The following is an 18625-nucleotide window of genomic DNA, read 5'->3' as shown; positions in this document are numbered from 1 at the left end:
TTGCCTGTTCTGTGCATTGCTAGTGTGGAGCTGTGATTGGATAATACACCCCCTGGTAACTAACCTGAGGCAGGTAAATGAAATATACAACTCTGTCAGTCCAAGATATACACCATGTATATCAAGGATCACCAACCCATTCATAAAACCATGAAAGATAATGTAATGTGAACAGAATTCCTTCTAAGGATACTGAAGCTATGAAGGAAATAGCCCCACCAACTACAGAGGCTCCTCTGCAGAGAAAATGGGGAAAACACACAAGAGAGCAGCAGATGGAAATTTCTTTTTGCTCTCTGGCTACAATAATCCTGAGAGAAACATTTTGCCTCTTTGATTTCCAGGGTAAAATGAGAGAAAGAAATGAAGATGATTCTTTTAAAATGATTAGCCAACTACTGGTCAAAATTGGTATGCAGCTCAAAGTCTGATGTGGATTATTTATTTTTCTACGGTAGTTAAAGACTAGTCAGACCCTATTAGTGAATTTGAATGGTCTCTTGATTTTTGTCTAGGATTCAATGTATCTAAGCTCCTAATGATGCTTTTCTTATCCCTGAAGAAAAGTCAAAGCTGAGTGAGGAGATGAAGCCCCTGCCCCATTGGCTAGTGCATACCTGGATGGGCCTGGCTGGCCTCCATGGGGGGATTCTGGGGAGTTGGGAAGCTGATGGGGTTGCTGCTGGGTTCGGCCTTAACCCCATGAGATGAACTGGTTGCTGATGGTTTGGAAGACAGTACAGCAGAATGATTTGAATGGTGGATGGAATCTACAAAACCCATGAATGAAAGAACATGTTTGGTATTCTTCGAAGAACTGGAATCTGATCTTACAATGTAACCAGGGCAGAGCCTTGTTGTCAGGGAAAGCACCAAGCGCAAGCACTGTGAGCAGCTTTCATTCCTGACTTGCAGATTGCTCCTTCAGTGAGAAAAGCCACCTGAGAGGCGACAGTGGGGCTCAGAGCCTGAAACCAAGGAAAAGGCACCTCCAAAAATAGCAGGCAAGTGCAGCAGCATATGTGGACACCCAAGGAAACTCGGGGGTTCAGAAGCTGCACCTGGCTGGAGGGATAAGACACCCCATCTTACAGAAGGAGATCAATCAGACAGATTGTGTGCCCGTGAGGCAGTGGGGAAACAGAAGTCCCCATCCTCTTCTCACTCGCCCCACTGTGGTTTGCCTGGTCCAACAGCATCCAGGTGAGAGGAGACCCAGTGACAGGGTCAGCTTGTAGAATCAGGAGCAAAGCAAAGGTCCTGACCCACTGGGGCCTAGGCTCGGCATGGTTCAGCCTGACACATGCCAAGGCGTATCTATAAAGCCTGGATGTAGAAGTCTCCTCTCAGCCTAGAAAAAGGTGGCTCCACTCAGAAAGTGGAGGCTACCTGAGTGACCAGGCGACGCTTTCTTCTCTTCACAGTGGGTGTACTCGCTGGTGATGTCCATGTCAGAGCAGGCTTCCAGCTTGTCAGACAAGAAGGAGGAGCTGCTGGGAGAGCGCTGGGAGTCAGACAAGGCACGACTGCTGCACGGCGTGAGGGAGCGGGCGTCCAGCTTGGCCTGCAGGACTTCAATCACTTTCTCCTTCTCCTGCAGCTCCCTGCTAAGCCTAGTGGGGTGAAGGAGGACAACAGGGGAAGGCAGAATCACTGGATGAGCTAGTCCTTATGAGGAAAACTACGTAAGTCAAGGGGACCATGCCTGCAGAGAATAAATGAATTACCCATCTCTGGTTTAGGGTGAAAAGTAGGCCGGGTGCAGAGGGAGGGGGAGCAAGTGGTGCCCAGTGCACTGGCCACATGATACGCTGAGGACCCGCAGGGGCTCAGCCAGGCCTCTGAGGCACTGCTGCTCCAGGCCTGGTCCCCAGGACAGCTGGAGTCCGAGAACTGCTGGTTCCCGGTCTCCAACAACGTAAGTACAGAAACGGACGGTGAGCACTGAGAAACACAGCAGGGTGGCATTCTCACATCATCCAAGAGGACGTAAGTAGAATCATCTGGTTGATTAAGGTACAGACCAGGTATATGTCTATGACAGATTAGAGATAAAAACAAACTCCTTTGTCCTTCACCACAGATATTTTGAGGAGCACTGGGTGCTCTAAAGCACACTCATGACACAAAGGGATTTGAACTAGTAAACAAAGGACTCTGAGTCTGAATTTTATTGCACATAATAAGAAAATATGCAATGACTCATTGAAAACTGGTTTCCAAGGCACTGTAGCCTCCCAAGACCTGCAACATTAAGGAATTTTATTAGGAACTGTAATACAATTCTTTTTTTCCCAAGGAAACTGTGTGGCCACTAAACTAGCTGCTAACTCCACTTGGGGGTAAGCCAACTTGGCAAAAAGCGCACCATGTACTTAAACACACAGAGTTGGGGAGCAGAGGAGATCCTTGGGGTGCCAAGGACCCTTGAAATTTGGTAAGTTTACTTTTAGGTCAGACTGACTCTAGGTTACTAAGCCTGGAGAATCATTATACAAATAGAAATCAATAGAATTCTATCAAAAGAGTGTGAAGAATTAGGCTAAAAAGAACAGGAAGGTGTTTCATGAACAAATGAATTCAATACAATCAGTATTTTCCATACCCCCTCCGCCCCCACTTCTGTCTTGTGAAGTTGCAGCCCTCTTGATCCCTTAGGCCTTGTTCCCAATTACTTTACCAGATTCTATTTGAATTACCTCAGAGCCAGTGGCTCGAGTCCAGCTTGATCTTTCTCACTTTTATGATCCTCTGAAAACCAAATTCAGAAAGAAACAGTAAGAAATTAATCAGGTCTCACTTTACACATTATAAGTGCAAGAGCCTATTCGAGTACAAAATAGTGACCACTCTATGTGTGGTCAGGACATGTGGGAGACCTCAGGCTGCATCTTTAGAGAACAGACCTGCAGGATCTCCAGCGTTCACCAGGCAGAACTTCCCTGACCTGGCGATCACCATCATGACTGCCTTTGCCCCAAATCAATGCAAAAAAGTTTAAAAGGCACTTGCCAGTGGCCCACCGGCCAGTCCTGATCCCATCATGGCCCCCGGGAAAGAAGTAGAAACAGGACTTGGGTTAGCAGCTGTGGTGGAGGTGAGGCGGCCACTGGGGGCTAGGCTCTGGGAGTGACTGAGAGGGTCCCGAAGCCACGAGGCCAACTTACTGGTGCTGAGTTTGCTGGTGAGCCATTCTGTCAGCTGGCTGCCCTGGGCGAGGTGCTCCCGGAAGCTCTGTCCCAGGTAGTAGTCAATGTCATTGCTCCTTAGGAGGTCCTCGAAAGACTTTACCGTGTCTTTCGAGTGCTGGGTGAGGAGATAACAGATACCTCTCCCTTCCCGTATTTTCTGACGTAGGACCAGAGAACTGGTCCTGAATCAGGGAATCACATTTCCTAATGAATGAAAGAAGAGGAAAGAGTAAGAATGGAAAATTAAGCTATGGGGGCTTCTGTAGAGATTTCTGTCAGAGCATCTCTAAGAATTCCTCAGTTTATGCTGAATTCTGGCACCAAAACCAAAGGATGTATTTAAGAGTAAATTCTGTTCTGACAAAACTGCATCAAACAACACGGTACACCACCATTCCTCCACTGTTTAGCATGCATTAGTCATGCGCCAAAGTGAAAAATAAGTTCCGTGGGGGTAAACACAGTGCTGTATTTTACTTCCCTTACAGCACCAATAGAGTGTAGACTTATAGTTGATAATAAATGCTAAATAGATTTATTGAGTAGGTACTCAATAAATACTAAAAATCCACATAAGTCCTTTCATGTCTTCTACTTCAAAGACCATCTATATTACTTCAGACCGTATTTTGCAAAGATGGCCGTTACTCAAGCTCCCGTTCCACATGCTTGGCTACAATGTGGCTGTGCCCTCTTTCATCATTAGGTAGCAGTCATTCTCGACCTCCTCAAATCTGTGTGGGCCCTGTGACCACCTTGACCAAGACAACACACTGGAGGTGACACTGCGCCAAGTCCAGGAGTCACTCTTAACTCACCTGGCAACTTCTACTTCCTGACTCCTGGAAGCCAGCTACCCTGCTGAAGTGAAACTACCCTGAGAGCACCACTATGAGAGGCCCAGGCCGGGAGCAAAGGCCCCAGAAGACAGGAAGCCACGTGGAGAAAGAGAGACGCCAGGGAGCACTGTGTCACCAGGCATGAGGATGAAGAAGCCATTCCAACCAGATGTCTCAGTGACTCCAGCCCCAGCCATCATCTGACGGCGTGAGAGACCTGATGTGAGAGTAACCCCTACTAAGCCCAGCCAATCCACATAAATTGCTGTTTGAATCCCCTGCTTTGGGGTGGTTTGTTACTCAGCATAGATAACCTAGATACCGAGATGGACATCTAGTCCAGTGTTTTTCAACACAAAGTATCAAAAACAATAATAATTACACAAATAGGGTTGAGAGCTTTAATATGTGCTAGGCATTATTATAAGAACTTGGATTAATTCATTTAAACCTAATAACCACCCTCTGAGATAGGTTTTCTTATTTTCCTCATTTAATAGATAAAGAAACAGGCTCAGGAAGACTAAAGAGGTTTGCACAGCCTGTAAGTTCTGGAGCTAGGATTCAAACCCAGGAAGTCTGCCTCCAGTTTGACTACTTATACGTCCTGTCGCTGTGTGAAGACATTCCTAAGAGGAAATCCCAGGGACCTGGTATCTCCCAGCAGGGGTCAGGTGTCCTTTCTTAACACCCAGGACTACCATTGAAATAGGTCCTTCTCTGACTGCCCCAGTGGGTTCTCTCTTCTACCTGCCTGGGCCTCCCTATTTCACACAGAAACGTAGACATCTTCAATCAAGCAATGATCCACAGAGCACCCTCCTTACCCAGGCCACGAGGCAGATCTCAGCTCCTCGGCCAGCTTCCCTTCTGTCCCAGGTTTTGGGAGCTGGGCTTCTAGCTGGGACACCCACTGGATCAGACTCTCCAGATCCTTTTTAGCTTGAAGCCCTGGAGGGTAGAAAGCCCCAGTGCCATCAGACAGCCACCCCTCGTCCTCATCAGTGACACCGTGCGATGAGGATCCCTCGAGGGCACCAACGGCCTTCAGCTTTCGGGGTCTCTCCAGACTAGATGAATAATGGCTTGTAACTGAGAGGGACCGAACCCGGCTCTTCATGTTCTGAATGACCTTGTTGGCGTTCTGCAGCTGGGCCTTCAGATCTTTGATGTCCTTACATAGGACAGAGATGTCTTCTGACTTTCCGTATGACCGGAGCGCCTCCTGCTTCCCTAGTTGGCTTTCCGAGGGCTTCTTCCCAGGGGGGCTGGCCACTGCAGAGCCCAGGTGTCCCTGCCCAGAGCACAGCCCCTCCATCAAGACTGTTTCCCTGAGGCTGTTGTGCTCCTCACACTCTGAGAAAAGACAAAGACATCCTCCTGAGTCAAGCTGGGCATGCTGCGGAGGCCATACCCTGCAATATATTGTCCTACATTGTAATTATAGGACTATCATTACTAGAGCAAAAGTTAAAGCAGTACTTTATTCAGCACTGGCACTGTACTAGCCTCCAAATGCCATATTTCTTGTCCTCCCAAGAGCCCTGCAAGTCAGTTGTGGTCACCTTCTATTTTACTTAGTGGTTTTCTCCTCAATTTCAATTTGGTGGATGTCCCTATAGCTTTAGTGCTTTTATAACAGAAATACACTTTTTTTAGATGTACAGTTTGCATATCCACCTGATAGTTCAGTTGGTATCTGCCTGCAATGCAGGAGACCCTGGTTCGATTCCTGGGTCAGGAAGATCCACTGGAGAAGGTATAGGCTACCCACTCCAGTATTCTTGGGCTTCCCTTGTGGCTCAGCTGGTAAAGAATCTGCATACAATGTGGGAGACCTGGGTCCTATCCCTGGGTTGGGAAGATCCCCTGGAGAAGGGAAAGGCTACCCATTCCAGAATTCTGGTCTGGAGAATTTCATGGACTGTGTAGTCCATGGGGTTGCAAAGAGTTGGACATGACTGAGCAACTTTCACTCACTCACTCAAAGCTCATTTGATCTTCTCATTAATAAATAGACTTTAGTAATTTTTTTCTGGTGGTTCAGATGATAAAGAATCTGCCTGCAATGCAGGAGGCCAGGTTTGATCCCTGGGTTGGGAAGATCCTCTCAAGAAGGGAATGGCAACCCACTCCAGTATTCCTGCCTGGAGAATTCCATGGACAGAGGAGCCTGGCAGGCTGCAGTCCATGAGGTCACAGAGTCAGATACATCTGAGCGACTAACACATACACAGTATTTTCTCTAAAATAATCAGTTGGATAGAACTTTTTTTTTTAAAGTTCGTGCTGAATTTTTCTTTATTAAACAGGCAGCATGTTGGAAACTAATTGTAGACATTCACGCTCACGCTCAGCCTCACTTTGGGCGTGAGTTCTCCAAACTTTCCGCCCCCTCATCCTGTGCCCCCTTCAATCTACTGCACCCCTCAGCCTGCTCCTCATCAGATGTGGGCTTGGCGAGCAGCACCCAAACGTGAAGGCTGCCCCTAGCTGGGGAGGGCGAGCCCCGCACCCGAGCTCTCACCAGGGCTGGTGCTCTCCTCCCGCTCGGCCTCATTCTCGCTTCGGCCACAGGTCCCATAGCCCAGGTCCTGGAGGTCCACCTGCACCTGCTTGCTGTCCTGCTTCACCGATGATCCACCTGCTTGGCAACAGACAGGGGGTGCTACAGAGGATCTAATTTCCCACATACACTCTCTTCCTCAGCAGCATGCACCCTGGCCCTTGGGGAGGTCAGACCCAGAGTGGGATAGACGCTTCTTTGGACTGAGGTGGGAGAAGAAACACCTGCTCCAGCAGCAGGACCTCTCTCCACCAGGTAAGCTTGGGGAGCTTACGGGCTTTCCTGGGACCAGACATGTTTAAGTCAAACACTGCATACTATCAACTCTACAAGCCCCAGGGAAGCTAGCAAATGCTTTGTTCATGGGGGTTCAGGGAATGTTTGAATGGAGCAGAACTAATTCAGAGTTTCAAAGACACCAAGATCTGCACTGTTCTGTTAAGTGTTATAAACGTGACTGTTTTATGTTAAACTGATAAAAATTAAATAAAACTTTATATCCCCAAATTGAATTAGCTACATTTCATGTTCTCCATAACCACATGTGCCGTAGGTACAGAACAGTTATGTCACTGCAGAAGTTCTATGAGAAAGCACTGATTCTAGACCAACAACGATGGTATACTTCTGAAGAGTCTAATGTGGTGCAAAGAGAAGCAGAAGAGAAACAATCAACATATGTTGAGAGAGGTAAGGCAGTTTGTTGACTGTACCAGAAATCAGTGAAGCTAGATGTTAGCTCATTTCCTCCCTATGCTGTCACTGCAAACTTGCTTTATTCATTTATTTGTTTCTGCCATCTGCAAATTGAAGTATCCACTTCTATGGGCTTCCCTGGTGGCTCAGTGAAGAGTCCACCTGCCAAAGCAGGTGATTTGGATTCGAGCCCTGGCTCAGGGAGATCCTCTGGAGAAGGACATGGCAACCCACTCCAGTGTTCTTTCCTGGGAAATCCCAAGGACAGAAGAGCCTGGCAGGCTACAATCCATGGAGTTGTAAAAGAGTTGGACATGATTTAGCGACTAACTAACAACAACAATCCACTTCCACAATGCTCAGGTAAGAGTCAGAATTAAACTGGCCATGAGACTGGGAAAGAAGAGTGAAATCTGCAAAGCATGAGCTTCTCAGGGAGAAGACAGGTGGTGTTGAACTTAAGACTTACTAAACATGACTCTCTATTTCTCCAGCTGGTTGGCCTGGGCAAAGACAGTGGCTTCTGATATCAGCAGCTTCTCCTGGAGATCTTGATAGCATTGTTTGCATTGTGCCAATTGGGAACGCAGGTGCTTTGTGGATCCCAGGAAGCTAAATTCTGACTGCGGCCCAGGGTCATGGGTCTGGGGCTGGTTATCCAGCTGTGAAAAGAGCCAGCACAGGGTCAGGGCCATCTGAGCTCTCCCCAGGCAGTGGTGGCCGCTTCGCCTTGCGGACCCTGTGTACTTCATCCATGTGTCTGTCGTAACACTTCTCACTCCACTTGGCAGCTACTTGCCTTCCAGACTGAGCACCTGGAGAGCTGGGTGATGCTTTGTTTATCTCTGTTGTTACAGCACACAGCACAGTGCCACCCGAGTCTGTGAGGAACCCTCAGCAAATGTTTGTTCAGGGGTTGAAAAGAGAAGGGGTGGGAACCTCCACTCATCTCTCCCTGAATTCCCACCCAGTTGTTCTCTCAGAGTCCTCTGCAACCCATTTTACTTAATCCTCAGCAGGCAATGGCACCCACTCCAGTACTCTTGCCTAGAAAATCCCATGGACGGAGGAGCCTGGTAGGCTGCCATCCATGGGGTCGTGAAGAGTTGGACACGCCTGAGGGACTTCACTTTCATTTTTCACTTTCATGCATTGGAGAAGGAAATGGCAACCCATTCCAGTGTTCTTGCCTCGAGAATCCCAGGGATGGGGGAGCCTGGTGGGCTGCCATCTATGGGGTCTCGCAGAGTCAGACATGACTGACGCAACTTAGCAGCAGCAGCAGCTCAGCCCCCTCTCCTTAGACAATCCTGACTGTTCCTTTGAGGCTCAGGAGCAGACCCCTGAGCTGAGCTGTGATGTACAGAGCAGTGATAAGTAAGAGATGTCATTACACACCACTGACTGGCTGCCTTAAAGCCCCATGTAGCCCTATATTGCATCCTATGGAAATGATCTGGTTTTGTGCCATCTTTCCCCACCATGTTGAATATCTGAAGGGCAAAGATGAAGTCTCTGTTTCCAGTGCCTAGTGTCTTGCCTGGAAAATTAAGCACTCAAATATTTAAGAAAGTTAATTTCTTATGTAATATTCATGAGATAATGTTGTAAAAGAAACCTTTCTAAAGGCTGGATGTTAGAGGAACATTATCACCACTACTTGTGGTGCAAAGATGCCCTTCCCATGGTACCTCCTGACCCACGGGGCAGACCTGTTTAAGGTAAAAACAGACATTTCCAGCCTTTCTCCAAGGGCTTTTCATCTAACCCCACACTTACTTGGTGAGCATCCACTGTGAGGGCAGCCCCAAGGTCAAGGCTCCGGGGTCTGGAGCACGGCCTTGTGGTCACACCCTCTCTTCTAGGCATTGGTGCTTTCCAGGAGAGTAAACCAGCTCTGTGTTCATTCTGTTGATCTCCTTGGCCAGGTGCACAGGGAGCTCGGGATTAAGCTTCCTAGTCCCTTCCTTGCTGCTCAGCACCAGCTGTTCTTTGAGGAGGTTGATGATATGGCGGGCATTCTTCAGTTTTCCCTGGATCTTTCTGAATTCAGCCTGAAGGCTATTCTCACTCAGACCCCCTTTGGCAACCACAGTCTCCACCATCGCCTCGCCCTTCTCCTTGTCTTCCTCAATCTCCCATCCATCAGACATTGCTTCTCCCATCTGCTCTTTCAGCTCTGCATTCTCAAGGCAAAGGCTCAGCATGGTGTTCCTGCAAGAAACACATACAGTCAGGGGCCGGGTCTGGTCTTGGCCTCATTTCCTAAGAGCCCGGTTAACCCACAATTGAGTCCATCAGAGACTCAGAGACACCCCAGTACATGAAGTGACCTCAGAGACCTATTAAAACATTCCTTATTTTATACACCCATAAATCAAGGCTCAGGAAGAGCAGGAGATTCCCCACACTCCCATAAATACTTGGCAGCATTGTCACTAAAAATCTCAGACTCAAGACACATGGTCTACTTGTCTTTACCCATGCTTGCAACCTCATGTTCTAATTTTCAGTGGCCTGTAGAATAAACAAGGATACTTACACTGTTAATAAAAAATAAAAAAGGACATTGCCTGGGAGAAATTTATTATCATGTAGACTACAGTTCTATTAATTATCATCAGTCATTTTTCAACTACTGGAGAGACACTGGGACCTAGGAACACAGAAGAAACAAACAACACTAGCCAGAATTGTAGTCAAATGTACTATGTTAATCAGTTGCTTTCTATCTGGCTCCTGTGATAGGAGATCGTCTTCATGAGAGCAGGGATTCTGTCTGTCCTGTTCACCCAGTGTCCCCAGAGCCTCCACAGTGCCAGCTGCACATAGAATATTCATATTTGCTGAGAAGATATAATGGGCTCAACAACTAATTTTCACCAAGATATTCTGGTTGCAGCCTTTCCTCCCACCAAATCCTTTACTAGGACTGGATGGAAGCAATAAAAATGTGGCTTTAATAAGGCAATTGACTTTAAAAGGCAATTCACTTCATTGACTTAGGGGAGTCACTGGATGCTTACATGAAATTCATCAGTGCTCAGTGCCTGCAACTGAGAAGTTATATAATTCTGCTCTTATCAGCTGCAGACCTGAGGAATACTAACAGCAGACTCCTAGGAGGTGCTTGTTTAAAAAGCTTAAGAGCTAAGGCCTAAGAATCTACGTTTTATTTAAGTTCCACAGGTGATTCTTAAGCACGTTGAATTGAGAACTGCTGACCAGAAGAGACAAAGGAAGTAGCTAATTCACAGCCTGAAGGACCAGCAGTTGGCTGTGCCTCTACACTGCGTTTCTCAGAATCCGAAAGTTTGGAAATAGAGCAGAGCTTGTCTAGAGTGAATTAAGGACGAACATGGTTTGGGACATAGGAATCAGAGAGACTGTGAGAGTTTCCTCAGTGGAGAAAAGGGGAACAGGTATTTGACTAAAACTGAGGTGTGACAGGGAAAGAAAGGGGCACATGTGTGGTATAAAGAATATTTAATGTTATGTCATAACTTTGTATTTGGGGGAATACCCTGCTCTTTTCACAATGCAAACTAACAAAAGCAATGCTCAAGAAAATCTTCCCCAAAGAGAAGAATTACATAGAATTACGAATTACACAGTCTATCTTCTACAGTATCAGTGCTTCTATATTCAGCTGGTGGGATCGAGAGAGATGTACTGTTCTCACCCATGATAGCACAACAAAGCATAATGAAGTTTAAATCAAACTGAAGCTTTAGCTTAAGTAGAACTTAAGACGAGAAATATCATGATGATTCAGAGTAAAAGAACCAGAACAAAGGATGCTTGCAAGAGTATTTCAAAAAACGTTTGATAAAGTATATAGGAGAAAAGGCTTAGGATTTAATATTTGGGAGCCAGGGATCCTGCCATGGACTATTATGCAAACTTGAGCAAGTTTGCTAGAACTTTTTAGGCCTGAGGTTCCTTAACAATCAAAAGGTACACTGTGCTAGATATCAAAGTACTAACATTAATATTATTCTATGACACGGGGACATTTGAGTGGTACACAATAGGCAGGGAAACTATAGGGTATGAATTAGAAGCTGTTCATCTGCACAGCTGTGTTCTAAACAGCAGGCCATGAGGACTGTGAACCTCGTGGACGAATGAGTGAGTGGATTATCCCTATGCTATCCGCATATTTTTCCAAGCTTCTTTTGAGGGCGAGGGGAAAGAGTGAAGGCAGGGCCATTCTAACCAATGAATAAGTTACTTCCCACTTTTGCAAAGTAAAAAAAACAGACGGTGAAAGTGAAGTCGCTCAGTCGTGTCCGACCCTTAGCGACCCCACGGACTGCAGCCTACCAGGCTCCTCCATCCATGGGATTTGCAGAAGAGATTATTAAAATTGTTATTCCACAATTGAAGGATTTGTGCTGCCAAGAGACAGATGAGTGGAGGCTCTGTGTAAACCCTTCTCCTCATGGACTGCTCTGGTTCTGCATACAGCAGGGAAGCATCTTGGGTAGCAGGAGATTCCTTACACATTCCAGTCAATTCAAAACAGCAATACCTGTCATACAACTGGGAGATTTCCACTTGTGACAATCATACATATAGCAGATAATGGGCATTTTTATATTGAATTAAGACCAGATTTATTTGAATAGTTAAAATGGTAATTATTAATAATCACCATTATTCAGGGCTTCCCAGGTGGCTCAGTGGTAAAGAATCCACCTGCCAATGCAGGAGATGCAAGAGACATGGGTTTGATCCCTGGGTGGGGAAGATCCCCTGGAGGAGGAAATGGCACTCAGTCCAGTATTCTTGCTGGGAAATCCCATGGACAGAGGAGCCTGGTGGGCTACAGTCCATGGCATCACAAAGAGTCAGACATGGAGCACGTACACACACACACATGCATTATCTAGTTTTGTTAGCGCTTCTACGAATCTGTAGAACCATGCATGCATGGAGCCTGGGATGTGGACCAAGAAGCCCCAGGGTGGCACGAATTCTTGGCTGCAGCAATGTGGTCCCTTGGCTACAGCAGCCTCTCAATCGGCAGGCTCCTCTTCTCTGGGGCACGTCCTACCTGATGTGGGCCACAGAGGAGAATCCTGCTTCCTCGATTTGAGCCTTTAGCTCCTTCAGTTCCCCCTCGGCTTCCCTCTTCTCCTGTAAGTGCCGGTGAATTTCAGCCCTCAGGTGGAGCATGTCCTCCTGAAGACCCCCATTACTGTCCCCTCCTGTAAGGGAAGGAGGAGCCAGAGACACATTCTGGGTCTCCACAGCTGCCCGGCTTTTCTCCAATGCCACCTTGATGAGCTGAAAGAAAACCAGGGTTTAAAGAAGTTAGTTCACTAAGAGGATCTATGGAGAACATCAGAGCACAAGGCAGTCTTATAACGGGACCTCCCTCCTAGGACTTTCCCAACCACAGGGTCCCTGGAGACTGGTTTGGGTGAGAGGACGCACCACACAAGCAGGGAGAATTTTTGCCACGGGCAGCAGGAAGAAACTGCAGAGGTGGGTGAGGAAAAGCCCCAAGCACACAACAAACTTAAAACACATGCAGACAGATGAGGTTTAAAGAGGACTGGAGAGTGCGGATGCTCTTGAGTCTTCTCCTTCTGGGGGACAGAGTTCCTTCTCACAAGACGAAAGGCTTCATCAGCTCCACAGCACTAGAGTCCTTGATTGCAAAGACCATGGCTAAGACACCAGAGCTCAAAACCCGAGGCCGGGCCTGTAACTCAGACTCTGACAAGGATGATTATGAGGAAGGATCTGGGCACTCAGGAGTCATAACCAGAGAACTAGGGTATGGGAGGAGTTACAGGTAAGACAAAGAAACTGATTTCATTGGCAGCAGGAGAATCACAATCTATAGTTGGTGAGAAGTTCAAGTTGAGGCTACCTAGATGGGATGGGATGGGATAGGAGGAGGGCTTGGGGGAGAACGGATACATGTATATGTACAGCTGAGTCCTTCCGCTGTCCACCTGAAACTGTTACAACATTGTTAATTGGCTATACTCCAATATAAAACAGAAAGTTGAATAAAATTCAAAAAATAAAATGAGGTCACCGGTCCAGCAACCACCTTCCCTGTTGGCTAACACTCTGTGCTGCTGCTGCTCCCAGCCCAGCTCTCTTTGCAGATCTAAGCAAGGGAGAGGAAAACAAGCAGAAACAATTTCCCATCACCTTTGGTTTTTGAAGATACTCTTGAAGTTACTCCTTAAGATTTCAACAAAAGCAGACTGTATGGGTTTTTCCTCAAATAACAGTTTTTTAACTTTTAAACTTTTTTACTGTTTGTCTTGGCGCCTCTCCAGCTTTTTTATCATGCTCTTTAAAGAAACCAAAACCTGAGTATGATAATCTACTTAGTGTATGACCAATTATTTTAGTACATGAATTTCTTGCCTGTCAAATATTAATCTTATATCCCAGTGTCATAATGGCTTCTTTTTCCTTTCAGCAGCAGCATTTCGGGGTTTTGCTTAACTTCAGGTTGATTTTGACCTCCAACTTTCCACCTCTCTGCACAGCTATTTCTGGGTCATGTTTTATCTCTATAGTGACTTGTACCTGTCACAAATTCATTCTGGCTAAAAAGAACCACTTACAATCATCAACATTATCAAAATATTCATGTGCATCTCCATAAATCATGCAGTGGCCACTTGAGTAGGAATGACTTGTAGAATTAATTATAAACTTGATTCCTTCAGTTAGATCAGGAATATATTGAACAAAACAGGGCTCAGAGGAGCTCCAATGAATCAGTGATTAATAGACCTGCTTGGCCTGGCTCAAAGCCACTGACTGTTGCTTTGGACCTCCTAACAGCATGCCAAAATCTAGGCTTCAGCTGCATGGTGGGGTTGATTCATGGCGTGTATGTGTAAAGCGTTTAGTAGCACAGCAGTGGAGGCTGTGAAGAGATGTGCAAGCTCTGCCCTCTCGATGAAGAAAGGAGAAGCTGCCCACGTGTGCTCATTTCCCAGCACCAATCGCACCTGCAGCTGTAAGCCTGAGATCTGGGAGGCTCCTGAGAATGTCTCGATGGCTCTGCTGCCAGGCTTAGACGGTGGCCATCCCTGCATGTGCCCCGAAGCACTTGGACAAAATGAAGGAGGAGGACTGGATAAAACCACTTTTGAAAGCTTATGACCTAACCTTTCATTTAAGTTATGTGACATTATCTTTCTACATAAACTCTTTGCAACTAACTTACCTAAAATAAACACTGCTCTCAGCCTTGAATATGGACACAGTTATTCTTTGCTGTTAATAAAGGGTGCTCAGTTGCTCACTTGTGTTTGACTCTTTGGAGCCCCAAAGACAGGGGTTCTCTCTTGATGGAATTTTCCAGGCAAGAATACTGGAGTGGGTTGCATTTCCTACTCCAGGGAGACCTTAATGGTTCCTTCTGCTTAAAAATAATGTCTCATTTTAATGATACCATATAATTTTTAAGTGCCTTCTGGATGGATGCTATCTTTTATTGATTTAAATACAATGGCTTTCTTTAAAAAGGGAAAATAAGACCCATGGAATGTTAATACCAGAATGGACCATATGGTTTATCTGGTCTGATTTCTTACTTTTAAATGAGAAAACAGAGATCTGATTTGTTCCCAGGCTAATCTGACTTTTCATATTTCAACGTCCAAGGGAGTTTACTTTGGCTGCTTTGTCTTTAAATTTTAAATGTAAGTTCATGAAAAGTAACTGAGAATCTAGCATTTATTTTTTACTTTATCATCTATGGAAAGCTAATATTTCTATTGTTTTTCCTCAAGCAAAACCCCAGGGCATCCGTGTGTGCAATAGTGGTGCGAATCCTTTAGTCCTACTGTTAATTACATTGCATAAATCACTGTTGCTGTTGTTGTTTTTCACATTTCCTAATTCTTCTGTTCTCTTGCTTCCGTGGTATAATTCAGCTTTTTGGTGTGCTGGTTTTCCATTTGCCCCACAGAAGTCAATGTGCGAACCTGATCTCTTATTTGAATAGAATGGCTTTGTTTTAGCCCTATTGCTCCATACCCCCCACAATGTATTCAGTTCCCAGACAGCATTAGGGTATTAAAAATGACCTTTTTTCAAGTTCATCACTGCCTTTCTCTCCTTTGCATTTGTGACTGTTGATTAATTTTCTCTATTGCAAAAGTTCAAATGAAGAAAGACAATGATGATTAGTTTCTTTCACAGGAATTTCCTAGGTATTACAGACCTTACATTTGATTGAGAATGGAATTGTGTGAGAGATACCTGGGCGAAATTACCATTATGGCCAGACCTGAAACTTCCTGAGGAGGGTGAGTCCAAAAATAAAGATGGAGCAATATGCTTTGGCCAAAAGTTGGTTCTTGCCTTAAAAGGAACATAAAGATGGATGGATATGTTTATAAGGGGAAGTGTGTGTAGCCTGAGGCAGGAAGGGAGCTTGGTGTTGAGAATAAGGTCTACTCCCAAGGACACAACTGGGAGAAGCTCAGAGCATAACCTTAAGGGACCAGTTCCCTGGGAACAAGCAGATACATTTTTGAGAATCTGGACACAAGACAGTTATGACAAAACAAGCTTTATGTAATTGGTAGCAGGAGAACCATGCCCACAACCCTCAGAAAAGTTTACAGTGATTTCACATACCTCCTTCCCAGAACTGAAGACTGACTCTCAAGGAAAGGAGATGCAAAGAAAAACAGTGCTTACCCAAGATATTCTTTCATCCAACAGATAAATACTTGTCTAATTTATTAAGTATCTCCTAGGCCAAGTGATTGGAGAAGGAAATGGCAACCCACTCCAGTATTCTTGCCTGGAGAATCCCATCGACAGAGGAACCTGGAAGGCTACAGTCCATGGGGTAGCAAAGAGTCGGACACGACTGAAGCAACTGAACACATGCCAAGGGATAGGGAAGACATTGCAAGGGAAGTACAAATGCCCCGATGTGACAATTTATCCCAGGGCTGGACTGACCTCCAAATGTAGTCTGATCGTTTCTCCACACTCAGCTATAGGAAAAAGAAGGTTGAGGAAGAAGTGACTTTACAAACCAGTTTGCCTATAACTGAGAATCAGAGTGGAGAACTCCTCCTATCACGCCTAGTTTGGACCACATCTGGCTCTTTCCATATCTTTGGCTCCTGTTCATATATTCTGAAGTTAATAACCATCAGTGTCAGCTTGACAGCTGACATCCCAGTCAAGCTCTGTGTGAGAGTGGATATTTTCACATCCTGCAGACCCTTCTCCACCACCCAAGATCCTCAGTGCAATCAGGGAGTGAGAGGCGAGGCGAGGGATAGGCCCAGAGGGGCAACGGAGCACATAAAGTTACAAGCATTGGTTAGGAGGACTCAGAAGCTGTCCAAGCAAAAAGAGAAGTGGAGCTCATGCAGGAACTCAAGGGAGAAGTTAGGGCCAGGTGTGTCTAAGCACCACAAAGGGGGTCTTGGTAGAAGGTGGAGAAACTGTGTTGAGAATGGGAGGTGTTTCAGACACTGCTTCTGTCCTCAAGAGTCAAAGACTGTGCCCAGCCCTGTGAGGTTTGGGTGCTGCTCACGTGGGTCTTTCTGCTGGATTCTTAGACATGCCTCCTCTTTTTCTTGTGCAGGAGATGAAGAGGCAGACTCATTTCCCCCATAGTTTTCCCAACTGCTCCAAGGAAGCTCTCCCTGGAAACGCCCAGCTGCTTCTGCAGAACGACAGATACCAATGATCCACTGGCTCCTGGAAACATCTACATGCCCGGTCCCTTTAGGACACGGGATTGCCAAATGTCCCTGGGCTCGGTGAAGACACAGAGGAATTCCAGTGGATGCTATGGGATCCCTCTCGGTGACTGAGGTCCAGGACATTCTACCCTTGAACTCGAGAAAATGCTGGTTATGCCTTCACTGCTGGTCAATGAGAACAGTGTTTCAGCCTTGGGTACCATGTTCTGAGGTCTGACCAGGGCTTGCTTTTGAAGTGTCATCTGCTGGTCACTGACTCATCACCACTGGAGCAGACAGTCAGGAGCCCAACAAAGTTCTCTTTTATATCATGAGGCTTCCCCGAGAATGAGCCTGGTTTTGGAGGCCTTCCAGTCCTCTTGTAGTTCCTCAGAGAGCACTCTCCTGAAGCAGTGGCCAGGCCTGCCACCTCCCCAAGTGGCCCTTTGGTGACTGTCTTCTGGGATGTGTTTCAGTTGCAAAAGCCCAAGATGGTAAGTGTCCATGGTTTTGTTGTGAGTAAAATTTCTTCTGAAGCTATAGCTATAGATGGTACATAGGGGCAAAGGAGGGCAGGAAGGGGCAGGGGCAGGAGCACGAGATACAGGGAGCCAAAAGGTGGATTGGAAAGGAAAATGGAGTGAGAATGGGGGCTGGAAAGGTGGCTGGCAGCTTAGCGAGAGCAGGAAGAAGACAGGGAAGTGGTTTATGCACAAAGACGGTTTCTCCTGCCAGGCTCACGGTGGCTGCAGGAGGCCACCAGTCCCCGGAGGGCTCAGCCCTCCACCCGGGACCCCGGGAGCTGGCTCGGACTTACTTGCTGGTGGCTGTTGTGTGCAGCCTCCTCCTCGATACTGTCGGTGAACTCCGTGCTCGCATCCTCCGTGTCGTCCCCTGCAGCTGTACCTAGGAGTGGGTCCAGAAGAGAAAGGTGACTCCCCTGGCAGGGGCCTTCCAGACAGCAGCTTAGATTACACTCACTTTGCCATCCGCCTCTGATTTCTTCCTTTCCCCAGGGTGGCCCCCTCGCCAGCAGGGAAGGCAGCACCAACACTGGAGAAAAGTCCATCACTGGTCCTTTGTTACGAACGCTCCAGTTTAAACCTCAGAAGGTAAGCTGGCTTCAACTGCACAGTGTTAGACTGTCGGACTAAGTGGTTGCCCCCTCACTTATTTCCAGAAACCCTGAATTATTTCCTTCCTGCCACTGTGTAATAATTTTCCCTACTGTGACATGGACCCAGCGTGACAACGTTTTCCCACCACTGAGTGCGGAGAGGGTCCCCGATTTCCTTGGGATCAGGGCAGCCCTGCTCCTCCCACATGTTTCCATTGTTGGGATCAGTCGTGCATGGGGTGAGTACCTAGATGAGGAACCTTCCTGCAAGGGTCTTGTGTCCTACAGCAGCTGAGGTCTCTTCCAGCCCCAGGGCCGAGAACGGTTCAGTCATTTCCTAACCCCTTCTTCTTACCTCCCCTCCTCCCATCTCCCTCAAACCCTTGTCCAACACCAACATCCTGTGCCTGAAGGGGTTCTTGCCCCATTTTGTCTAAAAGGAATTTAATCCATTCATTCACTCACCAAAAATGAACAGTCACCCTGGGACACAAACATCTATGCCCCACACTAAG

The 18625-nt window shown here is 46.6% G+C and overlaps 2 protein-coding genes across 2 annotated transcripts in view; one reads left to right on the top strand and one right to left on the bottom strand.

Annotated features, from left to right (window-relative positions):
• Positions 1 to 18625, top strand: part of LOC129556737 (myomegalin-like) — a 631881-nt gene that overhangs the window by 601690 nt on the left and 11566 nt on the right.
• LOC148778139 (myomegalin-like) overlaps positions 1 to 18625 on the bottom strand; it is a 52288-nt gene that overhangs the window by 27335 nt on the left and 6328 nt on the right. The window contains 12 exon segments of the mRNA XM_088836012.1: positions 618 to 770; positions 1390 to 1613; positions 2700 to 2751; positions 3168 to 3361; positions 3363 to 3395; positions 4858 to 5386; positions 6558 to 6674; positions 7762 to 7954; positions 9072 to 9145; positions 9148 to 9506; positions 12352 to 12584; positions 17811 to 17944. Of these exon segments, the coding sequence (XP_088692138.1) occupies positions 618 to 770; positions 1390 to 1613; positions 2700 to 2751; positions 3168 to 3361; positions 3363 to 3395; positions 4858 to 5386; positions 6558 to 6674; positions 7762 to 7954; positions 9072 to 9145; positions 9148 to 9506; positions 12352 to 12584; positions 17811 to 17944 (2295 nt within the window).

Source organism: Moschus berezovskii, chromosome 4, assembly GCF_049115385.1.
Source record: "Moschus berezovskii isolate FMDL1 chromosome 4, NW_MosBer_1.0, whole genome shotgun sequence".
NCBI classification, from domain to species: domain Eukaryota; kingdom Metazoa; phylum Chordata; class Mammalia; order Artiodactyla; family Moschidae; genus Moschus; species Moschus berezovskii.
This window is presented reverse-complemented; position numbering and strand designations above follow the sequence as displayed.